We start from the raw sequence: 21,383 nt of genomic DNA on the forward strand, positions 1-21,383 counted from the left end.
ACACACATGAGATAACAGAAGCTATCAGTACCTGGATTCAGAGGGGAAGGGAGGAGCAGCAGATGGGAGAGAAAGATGATTAATATTGGTCATTAATCAGAGGAAACATTTGTTTGGGATAATCTTCTATTAGCTATGATAATATTTGTGTAAGCAGATGCAGTGAAAATCACACTGAACATTACGTTGCATTTGCCTCCCCTGCCTGCAGTGTTCTCCTGAGGGACTGGAAAGGGATCCAAGACAAATGAACCCACAGTACCAAGAACCAACCAGCTGGGCAAGGTGGGGCAAATTTTCTATGAAACAGACCATTTTTAGATGCTTGAAATCAGTTTTCTAGAGGGTGTTGGTGATAAGGCTCTTTCAGTGGAAACCATTAAAAGCTAAATCCTTTAGTGCCTGCTCCAGATGTCCCCAGCCATACTGTCCAGCAGCACGTGGCTTGGGAAGTACTGTGGAGCTCACTCCCCACAGGTACTGCCTCTGTAGTTATGCCAAATCATGACATTCAAAGGACATGGCTCTATCTCGTCTGACAGCGTGCTCAGCCCATGCATCACATTATGGTCCCACAAGTACCTGTGCTGGATCGAACCATCTCTGTCCCAACAACATGGCCCAGCAGGTCATACTGGTTCAGGCGAGATCCACCCTTTGCTACTTCCACTGATTTATCCTTCCCCAGTGTCCAGGTGTAGATCACCTCTGTTTTTGTGTAGGCATCTGCAGAGGAGAAAGAAGAATGAGGTCTGTGCTTCTGCCTGACCTAAAATATACCAAAATCAGCCTGTAGCCAAATTAATCCCTGCTGTGCATTCCTCAGAGCCACATGGCTGAGCACAGCCAAGCATGGCCAGAGACCAAGGCAGTTCAGCAACTGTTAAGTCAAATGAGCGAAAGGGAGCTGGGGAAGGAAGCTGGAAGAGGGGGCAGAGCACTGTCGTTGGGATACATGCTGTCCCCTTGACGCGCTGACTCTGCAAGAGCTGGCTCCGAGCAGAGACAAGATAGGAAGGCATCCAGACCAGCAGGCTGCTGGGGCAGCAGGACAGCCACAGCCCTGCCATGCCAGGGACCAGGAGAGTCACACACTGGGAGCAGCTGGCAAGAAAGGCTGAATGCGTTGAACTTTAGGTTAAGGAGAAAAAGTTAAAAAATCTTTACCCTCACTTAGATGCAGCCCTCTGCAACCTCACAAGGTAGCGTGCCCTCCCACCAAGATGCTTTTTCCCCTGCACAACCCTGTGTTTGCCAGCCCCCAGGCCATTTCACCAGTGCTGAGAAAAGCCTGCCTGCGCATCGCGGGAGACACAGCAGGCGAGCGCCGCTGGACCGCTGCACGGAGGAGAGACGGGCTCAGGGCCAGGGCATCCTTCCAGGGGCTTGCAAGTTCTATCCCAGCTGCCCAGCTCTCCATATGCGAACACCTCTCTCTAGCATACAGTCACCATCACCTTCACAAGCCTTTGTGACCAAACCTCTGCTTGTCCTCGTAGCCTTTCCCAGCATCACCTGCATGGTCTTGGGTTTGCCAGTGCTACGGTACCTAGAAATTGAGTCTCTCCAGACTCTACTAGAAGCTACTTCTCCCCATATTGCCCAAGCTTCCTGTCTATACCCACTCTGCACCAGTCTTTTAGGCAAGAACCAAGTTCACTAAAACAAATTATCTCCCTTATGAAGAAAGGCTGAGAGAGCTGGGACTCTTTAGCCTGGAGAAGAGAAGGCTGAGGGGAGACCTTATCAATGCTTATAAGTATCTGAAGGGTGGGTTGAAGGAGGAGGGAGCCAGACTCTTTTCAGTGGTTGCCAGTGAGAGGACGAGGGGCAACGGGCACAAGCTGGAACATAGGAGGTTCCACTCAAATATGAGAAGAAACTTCTTTACGGTGAGGGTGACAGAGCCCTGGAACAGGCTGCCCAGGGAGGTTGTGGAGTCCCCTTCTTTGGAGATTTTCAAGACCCGCCTGGATGCAGTCCTGAGTAACATGCTCTGACACGCTCTGGGCAATCCTGCTTCGGCAGGGGAGTTGGACTAGATGATCTTTATGGTCCCTTCCAACTCTAAAAATTCAGTGAAATTCAGTGAAGTTTTTAATTCATTTTTACCACCAGCTTCTCCTATTAAGACATTAAGGAATTCTTTGGCTGGAGTCAGGTCCAGCAATGGGTCAGGCCTACTACAGAAATGCCTCAGCTCTTGCTTTGTGGAAGATTGTGCCCTGAAACCACCAGATTTCTCTAATCTTTTTAAAACGACCACTGTTACCCCTGCACTGTAGGTTTTGGCAAACCTGTTAAATACTAAGCAGGTGCTGTGCAAAGTGGGGGAGCGGTTTTGATGATCAGCCAATGTTTCTCAGCACGCAAGCGTGCTGCCTAAGCACTTCTGATGCAGGCTGGCACCTCTCATCTGATGTGCAACACTCTGCTTTTCCAGTCCCTCCTTCCAGCTCTCACCATGCTTCTGAAGACCTCCATCCTCCTTCAGGCTTAGCTTTGTACAACTCTGCCAATGCTCTTCCACCTTGATGGGCAGCACCTTCTGCTCTAGCAGTCATGGTTCACCCATCACCGCTCTCAGGCTACAAAGGAAACTTGCCCACAGTTTGATTGCCATTCTCCCTGAAAAAAACCCAGTTGTCTACATATCTGGTCGCCTGGGACAGAAGCGTATCTGGTGTCATGTAGGCATGGCGTGGATGCTTGGAACGTATTTAATGCCATCAGGCTTTTTTGGTTCTGCTCAATGCCTTGCTCGCAATGCGGTCTAGTCCAATCCAAACAAGGACAGCTCTTTGACATTTAGTGGAGCTGGTAACTTCAGCAGCATCTTCTGCTAGCCTCGTCTCAGACAGCTGCTGTACAAATGTCCCATGACTGGCTTAGAAACAGTTGTTCTCTGCTGTGTACATCCATCTTCTAGGGAACATGGTGACAGGTAAAGTCATCACCTTCACTGCAAGGAATGATGCAGGTGGGCAGGCGAAGCTATCTGAAATGCCTGATGCCCTTACTTCTGCAAGCTCTCTGCCTTCCCTCTTCGGATGGCTGCTGTGATGGCACAGGGACAGGAGGCCACCGATGAGCCATTCAGGTTGTGGGGGTCACTGGAAGGTGGTCACTAAGGCAAATTCAGCTATCCTTTGAACAGCACGTTTCTGGCTCTGGTATTGTCCTTCTACTTACAGGTCTGACCCACTCTAAGCTTCTTGCAGATGAGCAGCTTCCAGCTGTCGATGGCTTTTTGGTGCAAACACTAGTTTAATCCTCCTCCAACACAGGAGAGGTGAACTCAGTTCTATGCGGATGGGTGCTTTAGAAAGAGCTGTACTAATGTTAATCAGGGGCAGCTCTCTGAGCTGCTTGTGTCAAAATTCTCATCATTCACAGGCCAAATCAGTAAAAATACCCAGAAGAACCCCAAAGGGTGTTCCAGCAAAAATATGCACATTAATCTCTTTTCCTCACCAAGAAACATTATAAGCAATTAGATGTGGAGTAATCTGCCTTCCTGCAAGTCTTGTAATAATCCCAGAGTTTAGGCCTGAGGTATGAGATTTTATATCCCTCCTCACAAGGTCAATTAACATTAATAATTCATTCTCCTCTAAGGCTTGCTATTTTACTTACTGGCCTTAGTGATGTCTTGTGGCAATGAGTTCTACATTTAATTAGGTGCTGCCTAAGAAATAACTTTATTTTAGTAGTTTTGAATAATCCAGTTTCATGGATGCATTTTGTCATGAGGCAGAGGAGCAGATGCACATGATAAACATGATTTCTTCTGATGTCAATCAAACTTTTCAACTTTCTTCTTAGTGAACTCCCAAATGGCTACAGGAAGGAAGAACCAGTTTAGAAAGGTTGTAATTTCTCAGTTTTCTTAGGGTCCAAGAGGGAGGTTACTAGTAAGGGCTCATCCTTTAGTTGGAGGTGGGTAACTCTTCCATCTAACGCAGAGACTGAAAGTGGTGCTCAGTTTGATGGACCAGGCAGGGCAGGGCTAGGAAATTTATTTCCACATTGTGGTGAACCGGTGGCTTGGAATTTGGTTCCCACTCACTTTAGAAACAAAACCAAAAGAAATTTGGAGAGAAGAGGGAGCTTGTTGCTAGGCAGGGACAGGGAAGCCCAGGTGGATGAGCAGCTGCGAGGCTGGGAGCAGCTTTCAACTCACCAACAGCCTGCAAACCTTCTCTAAACTGGGACCCTTGGGTATTGGGACTGAGATTCCCAGAATTTCCAAGCCTTTTACTTGAGAGCAGCCTGCCTCACAGACTGAAGAGGAGCAAGAGGTTTGTAAGCTCCATTGGAGCATGGAGCCAGAGCAACCAGAAATCTCAGGCTCTCCCCAGAGTGGCAGGAGTGATGTGGGGAAGCTGGACAGGACACCTAGCAGCAGATACCACTGCTATCTTCCCAAAGATGTCCCCACAGGATCACCTTGTGATGAAGGAAAAGCATCTCATAGTTTTCCACCAATGCAGATCCTGCTGAGGCAGTGCTGAAGAGGCAGCGCTGCCCACCCAAGGCAGGGAGGGCAACGGGAAGCTGCTCTTCTCACTTCCCTAATAACCTTACAGCAAAACCATAGGAGTCTAACCCATCCTGAGCCCAAAATGACCAGAGATTTGCTTGCTGCCCATTTTGGACGATGGTAGGAACTGCATGTATGAGATACCAGAAACAAATTTTTGGTCATGTCATTGTTAACAATAATTAATAACGCTGTTACTAAAATACTGGAAAACACTAGCCACACAAAGGACTGTTCCTTAACTCTGTACCCACCTCCTTGCAGAGGCTGAGCAGGGTACTTACAGCTCCCGAATTTCAGCGGGCAAGCATGCACATCCATTGGGAAGTCCTCCAGGTGCATGGGGCACTCTGCATGAATCGTTAGCCTACAAGACAAAACACAGGGCACGATCAAATACACACAGCTGAGGAGGCTCCCACCTGGCCCTTCTGCCACAGCATCTCTGCCCTGCATCCATCAAACGCGACAAAGGCCACGATGTGGTCACTAACCTCTGGGTCTCTGGGCAGAAGGCCATCAGCTGTGGAGAGAACAGCAGGCACACAGATCTGGCCACCTTTCCCATTCTATAAACTCAACCCTATTGACTGAGTTCATCTTTATCCACTCAGTGCAATCAGAAAATCTGCCAAAGCCCAGGACCTCTGTTTGCTTATGCACTGTGCACAAAGAGCTCATTAATGCCTGGGGCCAGGGGACATCTCACGGACCACGCTGGAAAACAGAGGGAAGGGGCTTCTGGGGAACATGGCCTGTTCTTCCTGGTGGTCTGGAAGGAGCTGAGGGCTGGCAGGTTGTTCAGTCAGGAAGCCACAGCGCTACTTCTTGGCTTGTTGAACAAAGTCAGTCAGAGCCATGAATCTGCAGGTGTTGCACCAGCGCACAACACAGCCCCGTGCACGTGAGGCACCTCAACCCACCTCCCCTGGCTCTTCCCTCGCTGGTGGCACTGCAGAGGATGCTGCGGGCAGAGGCAGAACTGCGTGTCCTGGGGTTGTTTTGGGGGGTGCAGGACAACTTGTGCACTTTACGCATCCACCAAATCCCAGTAGGATACCTCGTCAGGAAGCGGTTTTTTGAGGGAGGCACAACCATGAAAGCGGTGTGCTGCAGAACATGGGGCCAGACATAAAAGGATCTGTTATAAAAGGCTCTAAAAAAGGTAGCTCTAAGCTCGTGTTCCTTCCTGAAGTACTGCAAAGCTCGCAGCCTAGGAGGGGGGAAGCCAGGACAGACGGCTTCCCAGGAAATGTCTAATACGATCTTCTCTGAAGGAACCATTTGTAGGAAAAAGGACCCGCTTCTGACGGCTCGGCAAAATAACAAATAAACCATGACAGAAGGAACAGGTGGATGCAAAGGGCAAGTACACAGACCTAAGGGCTGAAGGTGGCTTGTGGAAACCTCAGGTCAAGAAGCACAGCGGAAAGCATCTTTTGAGATATTTTTCTTCAGCTGGAAAAACGGTCAGGTAAGTTATTCTTCATAGAAAACATTGAGGCTTAATCAAATGTAAAAAAACCCTGAAAAAAATAAAGGGTTCAGATTTTGTTTGCTAAAAGGAAAGAAGAAAAAAGAAAGAAAGGAAAGAAAAGAAAAATAAAGGTTATTTCTTCGAAGTGGAAAAACCTTAAATGATTCTACAAAAAAAAAAAGAGGAAACTTTTTTAAATGGCATAAAAGATTTGGTGGACAAAACCAAGGACTTCACAAATTGCTCTAAAAACCCCTGTGGGGGAAACAAAACAGAATCACCAGGGCTTGGAGGTGGCAGGGGATCTCCGAGGCTGCAGCGATGGTGGCTGCAGGCAGCAGATGGTGCTGTGAGAGGCAGACACCGGCAAGAGCAAGGGATGGAGCAGCAACAAAATTCCTGCACAGCTGCTCCGCGTCGGCTGCGCCGGAAAACTCTCTGCTGGCTGTGAATTTTTCTCTGCCAGGTGAGGAAACGAACCTTGTTATTTCAGACCCACATCCAGCCTCGTCTGCTTCTTTTAGAGGGTCTGGGAAAGCGGACATCCCCGCGAGAGACAGGCAGAGGCATTAAATTAAGAAGCGGAGGAGCAGAGCTGGAAGATGCCGTAACTTTGATGGGGCAGGGCTGGGTGGCCAAAACCCTCCTGCATGACCCAGACTCCCTGCAGCACCCACAGCAGGGGTTTAAATCCTGGTTAATTCAGCCTTTGGGGATGTCTGTGAGGTGAGGCATGCGACCTCTTTGCAGTAGTCACCGGGGTCACCATGCTGCCGAGCAGATCACACCATGGGGAAGTCTACACCTTATTCTTGTATGAGCTAGAAAAGGAAAGCGGTGAGTTTCCTGCAGACCTTCTGAACCCAGCCCCACAGCGTTTCAGTGGTACCTCCCTGCTCCTTAATGGAACAGCAGCACATATTCATTTCTGCTGTTTTTCAGTGCCAGGCACCACTGTCCTGTCTCCACTGGGCACATCTGCCCCACTGTGCCCCAGGAGCTACTCCACAGGGGTGGGGAAAAATCTATAAAAGCAACTCCCAAAATCAGGACAGGTTGGATCCTGATAAACAGCTCTTAACTACTCAGCATCGGCTGGACTTGGTCCCTGTATGCCCCATGGGGACTGGGACTTCATGCACTGAAGCCCTGAGGGGCTGGCTGTTGAGTCCCAAGGGCTCAGAGCCCAACCGTGGCTGAAGCAATGCTCCATACTCTGGTCAGGTTAACCACTCACAGTGGGTTTATTGGGTCTATGCAGGCTGACTCCACCTCCAGCAGAGGAAGCCAGTGGATATTTACAGAGAAGTATGAAATCTGGATGGATTCAAAGGAAACCACACCTTGCTGTCATCTCTCAGCAGCTGGTGGCTTACGGCTTCCATGATTCAGAGGTGATTGAGAGACCAAGGACCTCTTCTACTCCAAGTACGCCGATCCTTTCTGAATCCATGTACATGGATAGTGACCAGAATGTCCTGTAGTAATCATTCTACTGACAAAGAGGTGATGATTGTCCTGTTTGCCTTATGTCTCGCCTCAACTTGGCTCCCTCACCCATCCAAGAACCACTGTGTGGCCAATACAACTTCCTTGGAAACAAATCACTCTTTCTGACTTGCTGATGGCTTCTTCAGCTCTGGACTGACTGTACCTGTTTTACACAAGAGAGAAGATGACCTAATCTTTAGGACTTCAACCAAGACTCATTGAAGTTAATGGAAAGACTGACAGTGATTTTGAGACAAGCCTACAAGCACATCATTGGAATTATTTTCTTTTGGACACTCAAAGGCCACCAAAACCAAATTGCTCATTTACTCTGATGCGTTTCTTTTGTAACCTGGATAAAGATTAGGATTTCAAGAAGCAGGTATGAAAACCAGCAAGGTGTCGACTCAACATCCTTGCTCCTCCAGTTTTGTTTCTTTTGTGATGCTGTGTTCTGTCAGCTCAAAGTTTACTCAGGGAGCTTCATGGTTGGCAGGCATGTCCTCAAGGATCTTACCATTGAATTATTTCTGTGTCCTTTCCAACTGCAATGGAATTTTTTCTTCTAATATTTGTCACTGTAACTTGTGTAAAGGAAATGCTGATGCATTTCCCCTGTCTCTCTCAGCAGGATGCACAAGACTTCTTCTTTTCACCTTCCTATTCCTTTGTTGCCTTCACTAATTGCTTTATTATTTCAAAAGGCTTTTAGCTGGGTGTTCCCAAAGCTGGCTTTTCCAAAGAACCTCTCCTCTGATCAGTGCTTTCCTTCTGATGTATCCCAAATTCCCCCCCAAAAAACAGGAAGGCCTATTTCATCCACTGTACTGTTTGCAAGTCTTGGCAGTGATCAACAGTCACCACGAATAAGGCTGAATGACTCAAAGGACTGCGGATTGTGGGCCCGGTGGTTGAGTGACATTTGGAGCAGCCACAAAGAGCCTCAGAGGGGGCCAGGACAGCAGCAGAGACCGGCTGGCACAAGCTGGCCTTGGCCATACCCTCCTGCCCTCTCCAGGCCATGGCCAACAAGAGTGAGTGTTGTCAAGGGAAGGAGACAACTTTATATGGACGGTGGATGACTCCATAGGTATATGGGAATGCAGCAATTACATTTTAAACCTAAAGTGTATTTTATTAGCTGAGCCAGAAAAAAACACAACAATAAATCCATCAACAAAGCACTGAAAAAGCAACCTAATCTACCACTTTCCACCTACAACTGAAGGAACTTTTAAGTCGCCCGAAATTAAATAAAAAAGAAAATGCCATCTCATTCCAGCGAGATGAGTCTGGTTCAGCAACTTCAGCCAGCCCGAAGTCACAGATAACACACGAAGGGAGTCAGCTTCCCTGCCGCAGGGGGAAGCAATACAGGCATCCCCCCTCCCAGGTGTTCTCCCTTGCCTCAAACCTCTTTTCTTTGCTGCCACACATGCTGGGGTGTGCTGGCTCCCCGAGATGCTCTCCCCACTACCAGAGTTTATGCACTGCTGCTTGCTCCTGCCCACCCCCTGCTCCCCTGCATCCCTTGGCCATCTTTCACCCCCTCTCCTGCAGTCTCTCTTGCACACACTCATCTTTCAGAGTGCTAATTAGCAGAGGTATTTAGGCAAGCTGCAGAATCAATCAGCGCTCAGGAGAGTGCCCACATTCCCCTTCTGCTCCCCCTCCTGCGCTGGCCTTCCCCATCACCTCCTGTTGCTGGCGAAGGACTCCTCAGCACCATATGCTTTGCTTAATGAAACGTCAAAATGTCAAACTAAGAGGAATGTATCTGGCTTCCCAGACAATTACCACTGCCTCTACAGCATTTGGGTAGAAGAGCCTGTTCAGAAATTCTTATCTTTGCCCCTTACCGTGGGCAAGGGAGCTCATGGCCAGCTAGCCACAGGGGTTTGCTTCATTGCTCTGATGCCCTGTTCAGGTCCAGACATTTGAGCCCTGAAATGTCATTATAAAGCCTAAACAGCATGTGAAAAATAGACAAGCTGCCAGCAATCACATAATCCAGCTGTTGCACCCTTTGGCTCATCTGTCCCAGGCGCTAGCAGTAACTTATGCAGAACTGTCTTGAAATCAAACCCCAAACTCACCATGTTTTCTCTTCACTTTGCTGGCACAATGGCACCAAAAGTGGAACATCCAGGAGAGAAACCATGTTTTTCTCTTTAAAGTCATGGGAAGTCCTTTGAACTGCTCAACACAATGGCAAGAAGCGTGAATCAGGCTAAACATACCTCTCCCAGGGCTGACGGTACAACAAACCACTTCAGCTTCGTTCTCATGGTTACCGGGAGCTTAGCAAAGCCTTTGATGTGTCATTAGAGCCCCTGTCGTTACCTGCGTCGTCGTGCTGCAGGATGAGCGAGAGTCTCAGTCCAATTTCTGGGACGCAAATGTAATAATCCCTCGGTGTATGTGTGGTACAAAAAAATGACAGCACCCTGCTCAGAAGAACCGACTTTGTTTATGCCAGGGATACTGCTTGAGTTGCGTCCTGATTTCTCCTCTAGGAGATTCATTAATAACCACTTTCAGGCCGAACAGTGTTTATGGTTTAGGCTGTGTGAGAATCTAGGTTAGGTTTAATTGCTGGGGTTTGAGCTTGAAAGCCAAATTGCTTCTAGGATCCTTGTGCTGGATCTGAAAGCACTGAATTCACTTTGCATCCTCCCCCAGCCCCTGGAGATTTCAGCCCATGATGGCAGAAATGCAGCGAGATAAGGTGATCCCTGAAGATTTCTCCCTCCTGGGACAGCTTCCTTACAGAAGTCTGCCTACACAAAACCAAGCCTGGAAAATAGATTATTTCTTCTCTTTGGATCCACTCTGGAATCTGTAAGGCAGGGAAAAGCAAGCTGTGCAAATCTCATCTCATCTCATCTATTCATCTGCTTGTGTGTTTAGCAGTCTAGCTTTGGTCTGCTCAGGTCTGTTTACGCTGCTGTCTAGGACCAGCCCTGATGTGGGACGCAGCCAAAGAGCTGCCAGTCCATACTACCCAGAGGAGCTGGTGCTGGGATGCCCCAGCTGCTCCTCTTGCAGAAAGGAGAGCGATAGGTGCACCTCCATCGTGTGGAAGGATTCTGCAAGGTCCAGCTTGCACAAGTTGCCCAGGGGTTAAAAAAAAAAAAACAGGCAGTAAAGACAACCCAAAGCCTTTGATGGGAGAGACACCGCCAAGCTCTGTGATTTCAAAAAGCAGCCTGGGAAGCTCGAGCCCCTGAACATGCTGCAGTAGCTACCAGGACTTGTTATATGGGGTTCAACAGCCCCGGTAGGACTGCACGTGTCCTGGGTGCCTTTGTACCCAACTCTCCCTCCTGTTCTGCCTCTGCCTCACCCGGGGTTCACCAATCCTCCCTCCCAAGTGCTCGTGCACTGCCACTAATGGCTTCACATTGTCTTTAGCAACACAGGTTCTTGAGGTGAAGTCTTTTGGGCATGCAGCTGAATGCGTCAGCCCAGCAGTTAAAGAAAACATCCTTTAAGTGCATAACTTGAGCACATATTGTCTGGGAAACACTCCGACAACAACCACAAAGACTCAACATGCCACTCTGACAGTCCCTGTGAAGAGCAGGAGAGCTCTTTAAAGCCTGGATTCACAAAGTTGAATCCCTTCGGCACAGCATTATGCTTTCACTATTTTCGTATGCTTCAAGGCCAGGAAGAACCAGAACATTATCTATGTGCCCCACACAATTCGAGGCAGTGAGTACATCCAGAGATTGCTGCAGCAGCTGAGGTTTTTTTTTTTGTCCGTACCTTATGTAAATCACAATTCCCAGTTTGTTGTACTCCGGTCTGACACCAGAGCTTTGAGGCCCTAGCTGGGCTTTTGTGAACTACTTGAATCTTGTTGGAGCTCCACGAACAAGACTGCAGAGGCAGGGCTACATAATAAAACTGTGTTCCCCGTGCCCTCTAAGGCAGCCGGAGTAGCAGGGAAGAGGCGGAGGGATCGGTAATCCTGTCCCTTCCTCAGCAGCCAGAAGGAGGGGAATAGAGAAATGCAATTTTGTGCTGTGGTCGCAAAGGCCACCTCATCACCCAGGTGTCAAGGTCCGAGTCAGTGATGAGATGTTTGCCCCGTGACGTCGCACCGATCCGTGAGGAGGCTCTGCCGTGACTAAAGGAAATCTCTGGACGCTCAGCTATAGCTGGTGTGCGACTCCTTGAAGCTCAGGTCAGTGATAAAGAGGCTCTCTCCAGGAGCTATAAAATATTGTCACACAGGTGTAATCTTGCTGGATGCATGTGTCAGAGTTGCTGTTCCACCAGAGCAACTTCATCTATAAATGTAAGCCTTGACTAAGAGAAGTTGGCTTTCACAGCAGGACAAATAGCAAGAGACATGCCTCTAATTGCGCATCAGCAGAGCTGATCCCTCAAGGATATTGGCTAGTACAAGGTAAAGGAGCAGGATGTGTCTCGGGATTCAAACTGCATGGCAATGTACCAGGCTAGAGTGAGCCTGTGAGGCATCTTCTGGGCAGTCCTGCCAGTCCAGGAGAAATCTGGTGGAGGTGCAAACTCACTCCCTAGTCAGCAGGACAGAGCGTGCCTCTTTAGGAGTTGCACTTTGCTGGATGTCAGCTGCGTGGGGCTGAGATTGGCTTCGTGGTCCTGCTCCTTCCTTTGAGAAGGACACATGTGCATGCCCCGGGGCATGGAGGAGAACAGAGAATGTGCCACTCGGACATAAAACATGAATCTCCTTCCAGCCCTTTCCTGGAAGGAGGTTTCAAAGCACTTAACAAGGGAGGGTGATACCATCATCATTATTTTACAGGGGAATTGTAGCGTGAGTGCCTACAAGTGGCAGAGCCAGGTAGGACTTAGTCTCTGAGCCTCAGCCTGGTGCACAGTCCTGGACCGTGCAGTCTGTGCCCTTGTGTCTTCCTTTCGGAGCCCCCACTCAAAAGACCCTGAGCGGGCATTTCCTTCAGCATCAGGGAGAAGGGCAATAGTCAGATGCACCGGGACAGACATCCCATGCTGGATGTGTTGCAGTGCAAACCCAGAGGAGCCCTGCTTCGCCCCTGACACACTGTCCTGTGCAGTGGGCAGTGCTTTCCAGATGGACATCTGGCCAGCTCTAACCACATCTCCAGCATCAGGCTGGTCCAACGCTGCCTGGAACCCCACCAGGATAGCTTCACACACATCTGCACAGCAGCAATCTGTGCTGGGTAAGGAAAAGATCTCTGTGCACTACTCCTCCTGGTACTGTGCAATATAATACATGGCAAAAGGCCAGTTATCCAACCTTCAACCTTTGGGTATCTCTGAGCGGGATCTTCACCTCTTACAAAGCCTCAGCGGTACACTTAAGGGGGACAGAGACACAAACAAAGGGAGGTCCAGACTCTCCTTCATCCCCCCCTTCTTTGGCAGACAGATAAACTGAAGGATGTGTTGAATTTATTTTAAAAATCCCATGACTTCATTTTCTTCATGATCCTGGCACCTGCTCAGCCCTAAACAGAAAAGTAAATCCAATACTTTCTCAGTCACACAAAACTTGCTGAAGCTAATGGCTGTTTGCTGAATAAAGAAGAACTGAAATTATATAAAAGCCCTGAAATTGAGTCCTTTTTTTTGCTGTCTTATGCCAGTAGCTCCTATAATACTTTACAGCCACCCAGTGATACAAACGGGGGGAGCCTTAGTCATCCACATGCAGGTCAGAGAGCTGGGAGCAGAACTGAGCCCTTAAGTCAAGTTGGGCTTCTCCCTTCATTTACCCCATCTGCCTCAGTAACGTGAGATCACTGAAGTGTGGAGACCTAAACCCCAAGGGCACTGGCAGAATTAGCTCATATTTGAGAACTGCTGCACAAAAGCAGAGCGTTGTTTATCAACGTAGGCTGTAAAACTTGCTGACACTATATAGCTTCACAGCCAGCTTAACTATGAAGAGATGAAATTCTGCCTGGTCCTCAAAAAATGGAGGTGAAAGTGCAGCATCTCAGCACACAAAATCCACAGTGGAGCCTGTTATTAGTTAGGATCAGATTGAAGGTGGAGGCAGGGAAAATAATTTTTGAAAACAAAGATTTACATGGTTCCAAAACCAACTCAATGTCGTCCTTGTGCATCCATGAGTAGCTGCTTGTTTCATTTATAAGCCCATTTACCTCAGAAGGCAAATTAGTACATCAGCCCCAGGTGGCAAACATTATTTACATAGCTGAATAGCTTACAAGCATACGGGAATATCTGAATAGTTCTGGAATGAACATAAAATTAACCTAAAGGCGGTTTTCTTCATGCTCTACACCTGTTGCAGCTTAGTGATAGGTGTATGTACCAGGGCTGTTCTTGAGAAATCCAGAGAAGATGACTGCCCAAGCATCGTTCCCCAACAATGACTCATGTTTTAGAAGGGAGGCCCCAGTTGCTGGAGCTCACAGTGGAGTGGCACAGGCTGTATCACCCTCTGGGGTCTCACACTGCCAGGCTACCTCACATTCAGGGCTCCCACTGAGACCTCAGCTGGGGACAATATGGGCTGGGTTAAACTGGGAACTTCCAATGGCCTCTCCAAACCTGGCACCTCCAAAGCACAGGTTTTGATAAGCTAGGAATTTATTTTTTTTTTCCTAATGATGTGCACTGATTACATAGATTTAGATTTTTGATTCCATGAAGTAAGAAAAAGCCCCCATTGTTCTCAGAAGCAAGCTTGGGCTCATTAGATGTTTCAAACAGCTCCAGAGTAACATGCTGAACAAATTTAGATCTGTTCTCAAGCTGCTGGAGAAAAACAAATTCTCCCATCCTAATGTTCCCCTACCAATACTGGAAACCTGACTTCATATCCCATCAGAGGTCAGGAACAAAAATAAGTTGGGTGGCGCACCAACTCCGCAAACTTCTACCTCATCACATGCATCATAAAAGAAAAAAATCAACATGAATGATGAGAAAAAAAGCTACCCCTACAAACGTGCATAAGTTGAGAATCAGTGATGGTACATAGGTAGGATACCAGGACAGCAGGGAAAGCAGTGGGTGAGACTCAAGTGTGTAACAGAGACAGTGGAAGTCTGCACAAACCCTGCATGTGCGTAAGGACCTGGAAGACCCTGGCCCGGGAGACACAAACTTACCTCATGGTGTACAGGAGGGTGCCATTGTCCACCAGGCGCAGCAGCTTGTTGGGTGTTGTCATGTTGTGGGCAACAGATTTCTTCCCGTTGTGGAAGAAGGTATCAGGGGTCCAGATCTTACTGGCCAGCAGATTGTTCAGGGGAAGTATTTTCATGGGACCATCAAACTTCAGCCTTTCATCTCTCCAGGACTGCCGGAAAAAGACATCAATAGTGTATTCCTTTGTGGAGAAAGGAGAGAAAAATAAGTTGTTTTACTCAGCTCTTCATTGCAAACAAGTCACTTCCAGAAATAGTAAATATCTTCAGTCATTGAGCATATACCATGTTTTGGCACACTTTGGTTGACATGAAGAGTGATGCAAAAAGAAGTAGGGGTTAAAAGCAGTGGAGAAATCTGTGGAGGACAGAGGATATTTACTACATTTTGGTGGTAAATGTGGTAATGACCTACATATGACGTCAAAATTTGTGTTTCAGTGTTTCTGACCACTGCAGATAAACTGCAATACAGCCTACAGTGGCCAGTGGCCAGTCCTGGGGTAGCCCTGCTGCACCACTGCCTTCATCCAGGTGTTTCAGGGGAGGGAAACATTGTGTGCAGCTACATGGGAATTTAAAAAAAGCAAAAATAAAGTTCCTGAAGATGGAATTTGGTCAGAACACCAGTCATTATACCCCAATCATAAAAAAATAAAGAAATTAATTTTCATGACATTGTCTTAATGTTATTTGGTTCCCTAGAACATCTAGAAAAGAATTGAATCAAGAACCTCACAAACTTGCATTAAAAAATCCTGTGACTTTATTTTCTTTCTCTTCTTTTTCCTGTTTTTTCCTTTTTTTTTTTTCTTTTCTTTTTTCTTCTTTCAGCTGGTGTAGAAACCCATTTCCGAGGCCAAGTTCCAGCTGGGGCAATTAGAAGTCATCTCTTTGAAACCCTGAAGCCAGGACCAGCTCCTCGCTCGGCTTGTGCAGCCTCAGAAACCACTTGACCAAACAGCGAAGGAGCTACGGCTCCATGGCCATCCCGAGGCAAAATTAGATCACTCTGCCTCTTGTTGGGCATAAGGGACTGCTGTTCCCTGTGACCTAAGCCACTCCATGTCCTCCGAGGGTCCCTGTCACTCGAGGAAAAATCTTCAACCTGTCAGCATGAGCTGCACCACTGCTCACCTCTACGACGCACACCTCCTCTTGCTAATGAAGGATCTCGTTAGCTCACGAGGCTTTCAGAGAGAGACGGGGGCTTCAGAAAATCTGTCTGTCCCAGCTGTTCTTACCCTGCCGTTGCAGATTCATAGTCTTTATTTATGGGGTTCCTGCAGGCTGCAGGACCAACTAAACTTATCATTGTGAGTGATTTCTTTCCTGCAGCTCTTCTCAGCAGCATTTAAAAGCTGCTGCGCATCAGTTTCCTATAGGTCATAGAAATTCCTACAGGTTTTGCAGCAGATGGCAGCTGAATGAAAACATCTCGGTAAAGAAATTCATCCCTGCTCCCTGGCCACTGGCTGGAGGAAGGAAAGAGACGATCCTCTGCTCTCTGTACAAGATATTCTGCTCCTTCATGGATGTGATCTTCACTTTGAGGTTTTAAGCTCAGTAAAGTGATAAAACCAAAGAAAGGAACCTATGTGCAGCCCCAGGAGGTAGGTTTGGGAAAAGTCCTTATTGGGAGAAGAGCTATCTTATTCAGAACTCCCTGTTCCTATTGAAAAAAAAAAAAAAGAAAGCGAAACTTTTATAACAACTTCCTAGGCCCCATTTTTCTTCTTTTATACTAAGGAATCATTCCTGAAGAAAAGAAAAACCATGTTCAGATTTTTTCCCTCTTTTCTTCTTTTTTTGTTTTTTTTTTTTTTTTTTAAGTTTCCTGGGGACAGGCAGAGCTGCAAGAGCTCACTACCAAAGAATCAGGTGTATGTCAGGTCCTATCAGGCTCTACTTTCCAAACCAAACTGAAAGAGAGATTAGAAGTCCCTTGGAGCATCTCCGGGGAAAGGTCTACATGTCCTCCTCCATGCTTCGTAACCAGCTGCTCTCCTCCGCTTCCCACAGCAGCTTTACCTGCCTCTCCTCTATCATCATAATTACAGTCTCTCTCTGCATCAAGATGCGCAGGAGCGGCTTTCCATCGCAATGAGTAATGGCTGTGGGAGGGACAGGAGCGTGATCACCAGGCAGATGCGAGCGGGGAAGGAGGGACTTCCCTGCTCCCGAGATGAAAGGAACCACCACGGAAGAGCAGGCTCTCCCCATGCTTCCCAAGGAGATGGGGTTTCTCTCTCTCATGCTTCCGAGTGCATTTAGCACCAGAACAGCATGCTAAAAGACATTTGCTATGCATTTGTAAAATACATGGAACTAACGCACGCGAAGGGGAAATAATTTATTATTCTTTAACTGTCTTCCTAATTTTAAATTCATTTTGTCAAATCACATTGCAGAGAATACCTTCCTCTTTTCAATACCTCGTATTTCTTCTTCACAGTTCATTATACACGCTCCCTTAATCAAATATGCTCCACCTTGGAAGTAATTATCAGATGCTCCCCAAGGGCTAAGATTGCTGAATATATTATAGGTCTCCGCTGCGGTAGGAAAGCGAGCGAGACAGAGAGAACTCAGATGAGATTAGTACTCTTGGCTACACTGACATCAAGTGAACTTCTAACCCTGGAAGGAGTGGTCCTTCCAACTCAACGGGGGTTGCGTGATGGAGCCGGCACCTTAAAGAAACACAGAGATTTTATTCTCCCCCAACTCCTCCGCTTGCAAGCACAGGACTGTTGGTGGGGCAACTGAAGAGGCGTTCATGGTAATTGTGAGCAGAGAAAATGAAACGCTCCCAGCTCCAGAGGGGCTGAGAGAGCCACAAGACAGTGCTCTTGCCTGACCCAAGTGGGGAGAGCGATGCCTGCTCCCTCACCCAAAGTGGGCTCCCTCCAAGGCCAGGTCTGCCCACAACTGGCCTGGGCTATGCCAGCACCAGGTCACCCCTGGGACTGGATGCGCAGGAGAGTCTCAGTCCTGCGTGAATGACTGTCCCCATGTGGCACCCTGGAAATACTGAGCAACCATAACAGCCAACTCTCCTCTGTGCATCTGGCCGCGTGTGGAATATGAGCTGCAAGAAACACTGTTGAGAAAGCTCACTATTAATTATGCTCCACAGTCCTGTTTTAATTAGAAGACAAACTGTTGTGGGAATACAAGCCTAAATTCAGACCTCAGGCCTTTTCATTAATAATTTTCCCCGAACATGTCAAAATATTGCAATCAGTTCACTCTTTCTTTTTGCTCTTTCGCCTCCCTTCTGGTTCAAGCACGAAGGACAGTCTGACGGTGAACCGTTCTCTTCTGGCACTGCCACCAAAACAGGCCAGATTCTGGCATCCTCCCCTCTTCCAGGGAGCACTTTCCTTTCTCCACGCACAGTCCGGTCAAGGAAAGCCGGCTACAGTGAAGGTGATTATCAAGGTATGTAATAGGTGTAGCATGCTACGTACAGGTCTTGGTCCCATGGGCAGACCTCCTAATTTCATTAGGTTGCACTGTCAGGAAAGGAAAAGACAGTAAAACCACTAAAGACTGCAGCGTGCTTGAGCAGTGCAAAGGTATCAACCTTCCAAGGTTGCATTTGCCGTTATCAATTGGTTTCTAAAAGCCCAAACCCACCTGAGAAAAAAATCCCTGTCTACCACCCACACCGAGCCTTTGAGAAGACGAGGCACACTCATGCCCAGGCAGGCAGCTAGGATGCTTGGTCGTGATCTTGTCATTAAGGAAAATCCTGTTTTTGCCCAGATTGTCCAGGGATGAGGGTGGGAAACGTCCACTGCAGCTGCAGGAGAAGCCATCCCTCCCCGTGAGGTGACCAGGCAGTGGCACCTACCATATCTGTGTCCGAGACAGGGCCGAAACTCGTCACGTAAATGTCTGTCTTGACTTCAGTTACGCTGTCTGGGAATAAAAAAAAAATAAAGATAAAAAAAAAAAAAAAAAGGGAAAGAAGCAATTAGAGAACAAAATTTGCTTGTACAGGGAAAGGTTTGGGTTTTGTTACGTGGTGGCTTTTCCTGCCAGGCACCTCCCTGGAAAGGCATCAGCAAGCCGGCATCATGCTCTCTGCTGTGCCCTGAACAATGGCCGATTTTATCACTCGTAATTGGGCAAATTCATCTCTGATGTAGCTCTGCTGCTTTCCACGCTTACACCGAGGACGAATATGTCCCACGCAGCCAGACAATGCGTATTTACTAAATGTATGCAGCTACACAATACATAACGTGGTACAGATCCACGTGTCTTCAATAGAGAGGTAAGCCCTGATGCTTTGAAACTCCTTTTAATCTGAAATCCCTTTGTGTCTCCCAGCCTGATAAACAGCCTAGCAAATGTTCTACCAGTTTTAGGAACCCCTGGGTTTGTTACAGCTTCAGGCTTATCTGTATGTAAAAAGAATCAATATTCTGATTGCCTTTTACTGCCACGGTGTTTGCTGTTCTCTTAAGTGCCTCGCTCCTGGCGAGTGGCTGCTCTTGCAAAGGTGCTGCTCACCTGCATCCCAGGCTGCGCCGCCCTCGTGGATGCTGAAGAGCAGCCCCACTGCCCCAGCAAAACCACAGAGCCCCAGTTCCTGCCCCGGGTGCTAAGACCCAGGGGCAATCTTAATCACATGCCTTCAGGTAAAGATATATTAAAGTGCTTTGCAGAACACAGCCACCCGCAGGTATTATTCCTGCCGAACAGCACACACAACTCTCATTCTTGACTTCATTACAATTTCGGTGTGTTTCCTACTTGAAATCTCTGCTGCTGTCCCGTTTTGCAGGGAAACCAAGGCACAGTGATTTGCCAGATTCACGGTCCCAAGCCCTGCTGGCTTGGTTGTACTAAAAAAATGATGGACGAGGTGCCTTGAGTTTAGCACTACGTTACCATAAATCCTCACCACTTTAGGGCTAGATCACGCCATTGTGCTCCTTTCATACGGCATTATCTGGCTCAGAGCTGCTTTTTCAATGAAAGAAGCAATTTAGATCCCCAGAGTTCATTCTTTATGCGTAGTACCCCACTTTGGCCACTGCAACAGCTTTGCGAGTAGCCTGGATTGCCCATTGCTCAATTCAGTTATGGAAATCCTTCTGTCCCCTGACAGTTATTTTGCAGTACTATGAAGTAGTGCTTCAAAGTTTTGCATCCAAAAATAAAATAATTCATTCTGGCAGGGTTTTCTCCTTAATGGCTAAAATATACGTATACATGTCTTTAGTTATTATGGCTGGAAAGCTTCTGATGCAGCCTGTGGCTGATATTATTGTGCTATAGAAGTAACCCTTGATCTCGTCTTGATGCGATAAAAAGAAGGTTAAAGAGAAATATGTATGTGGTACACTTTCTGAAACACCCAGAAGCCAACAAGACAGGATCCTGAACAAAATGAGTTACTTCTGTAAGACTCAAATACTCGGGGTATTTTCTCTGCCTCCTTCCAAACAAGTCCCCAAATGAGTTACACAGCAGAGAACATTCAGTGAAGCGAGGCTCTTTCCTCTAACACATGCGGCAAGAAACAGCTAATTATGTTTTAGAGAAAACACAAACTCTCTCTCCCCTCCCCTCCTCAGCATCCAGTTTGCCAAAGATAAATAATTTACAGCTGTGGTTATCAGAGGAGGAATCCATGGCCACCCAGGGCCAGTGAAACCGGTCCTTGTGAGGTGCAGAATGAATTGTCCCTTGCACCTGAGGTGGCAGAGGGACAGGGGTCTATGAAAGGACCCATGCTTTGCAATGTGACCCTTAGGGTCCAAGCACGAGGGAAGGGATTCAGGAAGTGATGAGGAGGTAAAAAAGCAGAACGAGGTTTGGACACCGTTTGATACAATCCTGCTATCTTTACATGAGCCTTTATGCCCCTGTCATGCTGCACCCTGGCTGTCACAGAGCTCCAGAGACCCCTTCCTACCCCTTCAATCTACTGGCAAATCCAATCAAAGATAATGCCATTAATAAATACCATTCATTTATTCATATGAATAATTTATTAATATTAATAATTAATTATAGCCCAGGTCTGAAGAGGATCCCCCATTTCCAGATGTACCCTCTGGGGCAGACCGTGTGAACCCACCGAACTTGGTGGGTCCCCTTTGTGCCTGCAAGGAAGCGCTCGGTGCAAGGGATGAGCTGGGGGGGGCGCGGGGGACGGACTGGCTCAGTCCCTGGCTTATTGATGTCCCCCAGCACTTAGAAAAATGGGCTCCCTGCACTTTTCACGGCAAAAGCCAGGCTGAACTTTCCCTGTTAATATGTGCTCCTAAGGGCAGGATTTGGCTGGGATCCGGAAGGATTTCTGAAATTAAATCATTGCTACGCAAGCAGGGATTTCAGCAGAGCTGGGAAATCCAGAGATAAGTAAAATACCAGCAGAACAGAGCGAGCTCCAGCCTCAGAGTTTCTCTTCCTTCATGATCCTACAGCCCATGAGCATCCGCACTGCTCACAGCCCTGCCTGAGCTCATTTGCTCTGTGATGGCGAGACCTTCTCCAGAAAAATCAGGAGCTGCTCAGCCAGCCTCCCCCCTCCTCACCCTCACACCTACCCACCCGCAGCCTCACCGAGAAGAAACTGCACCTACTTCTGCAGCAAGAGAAAGCTGAGAGGGCAGCATCTCCTGCCTCCGCGCAGAGACACGGTGGGGAAATCCTTCTCTCCTCCTCCATCTGCAGGCACACTCACACT

At 47.7% G+C, this 21,383-nt stretch overlaps 1 protein-coding gene across 1 annotated transcript in view; it reads right to left on the reverse strand.

Moving 5' to 3' along the window:
• Positions 1-21,383, reverse strand: part of LOC141465082 (gamma-aminobutyric acid receptor subunit alpha-3-like) — a 69,140-nt gene that overhangs the window by 12,055 nt on the left and 35,702 nt on the right. The window contains exons 4-7 of the mRNA XM_074148279.1: positions 18,531-18,598; positions 14,633-14,853; positions 4,828-4,910; positions 583-726 (exon numbers count right to left, since the gene is read on the reverse strand). Coding sequence (XP_074004380.1) covers positions 583-726; positions 4,828-4,910; positions 14,633-14,853; positions 18,531-18,598 — 516 coding nt within the window. The remainder of the gene's footprint in view (positions 1-582; positions 727-4,827; positions 4,911-14,632; positions 14,854-18,530; positions 18,599-21,383) is intronic.

Source organism: Numenius arquata, chromosome 5 (assembly GCF_964106895.1).
Source record: "Numenius arquata chromosome 5, bNumArq3.hap1.1, whole genome shotgun sequence".
Lineage (NCBI taxonomy): Eukaryota > Metazoa > Chordata > Aves > Charadriiformes > Scolopacidae > Numenius > Numenius arquata.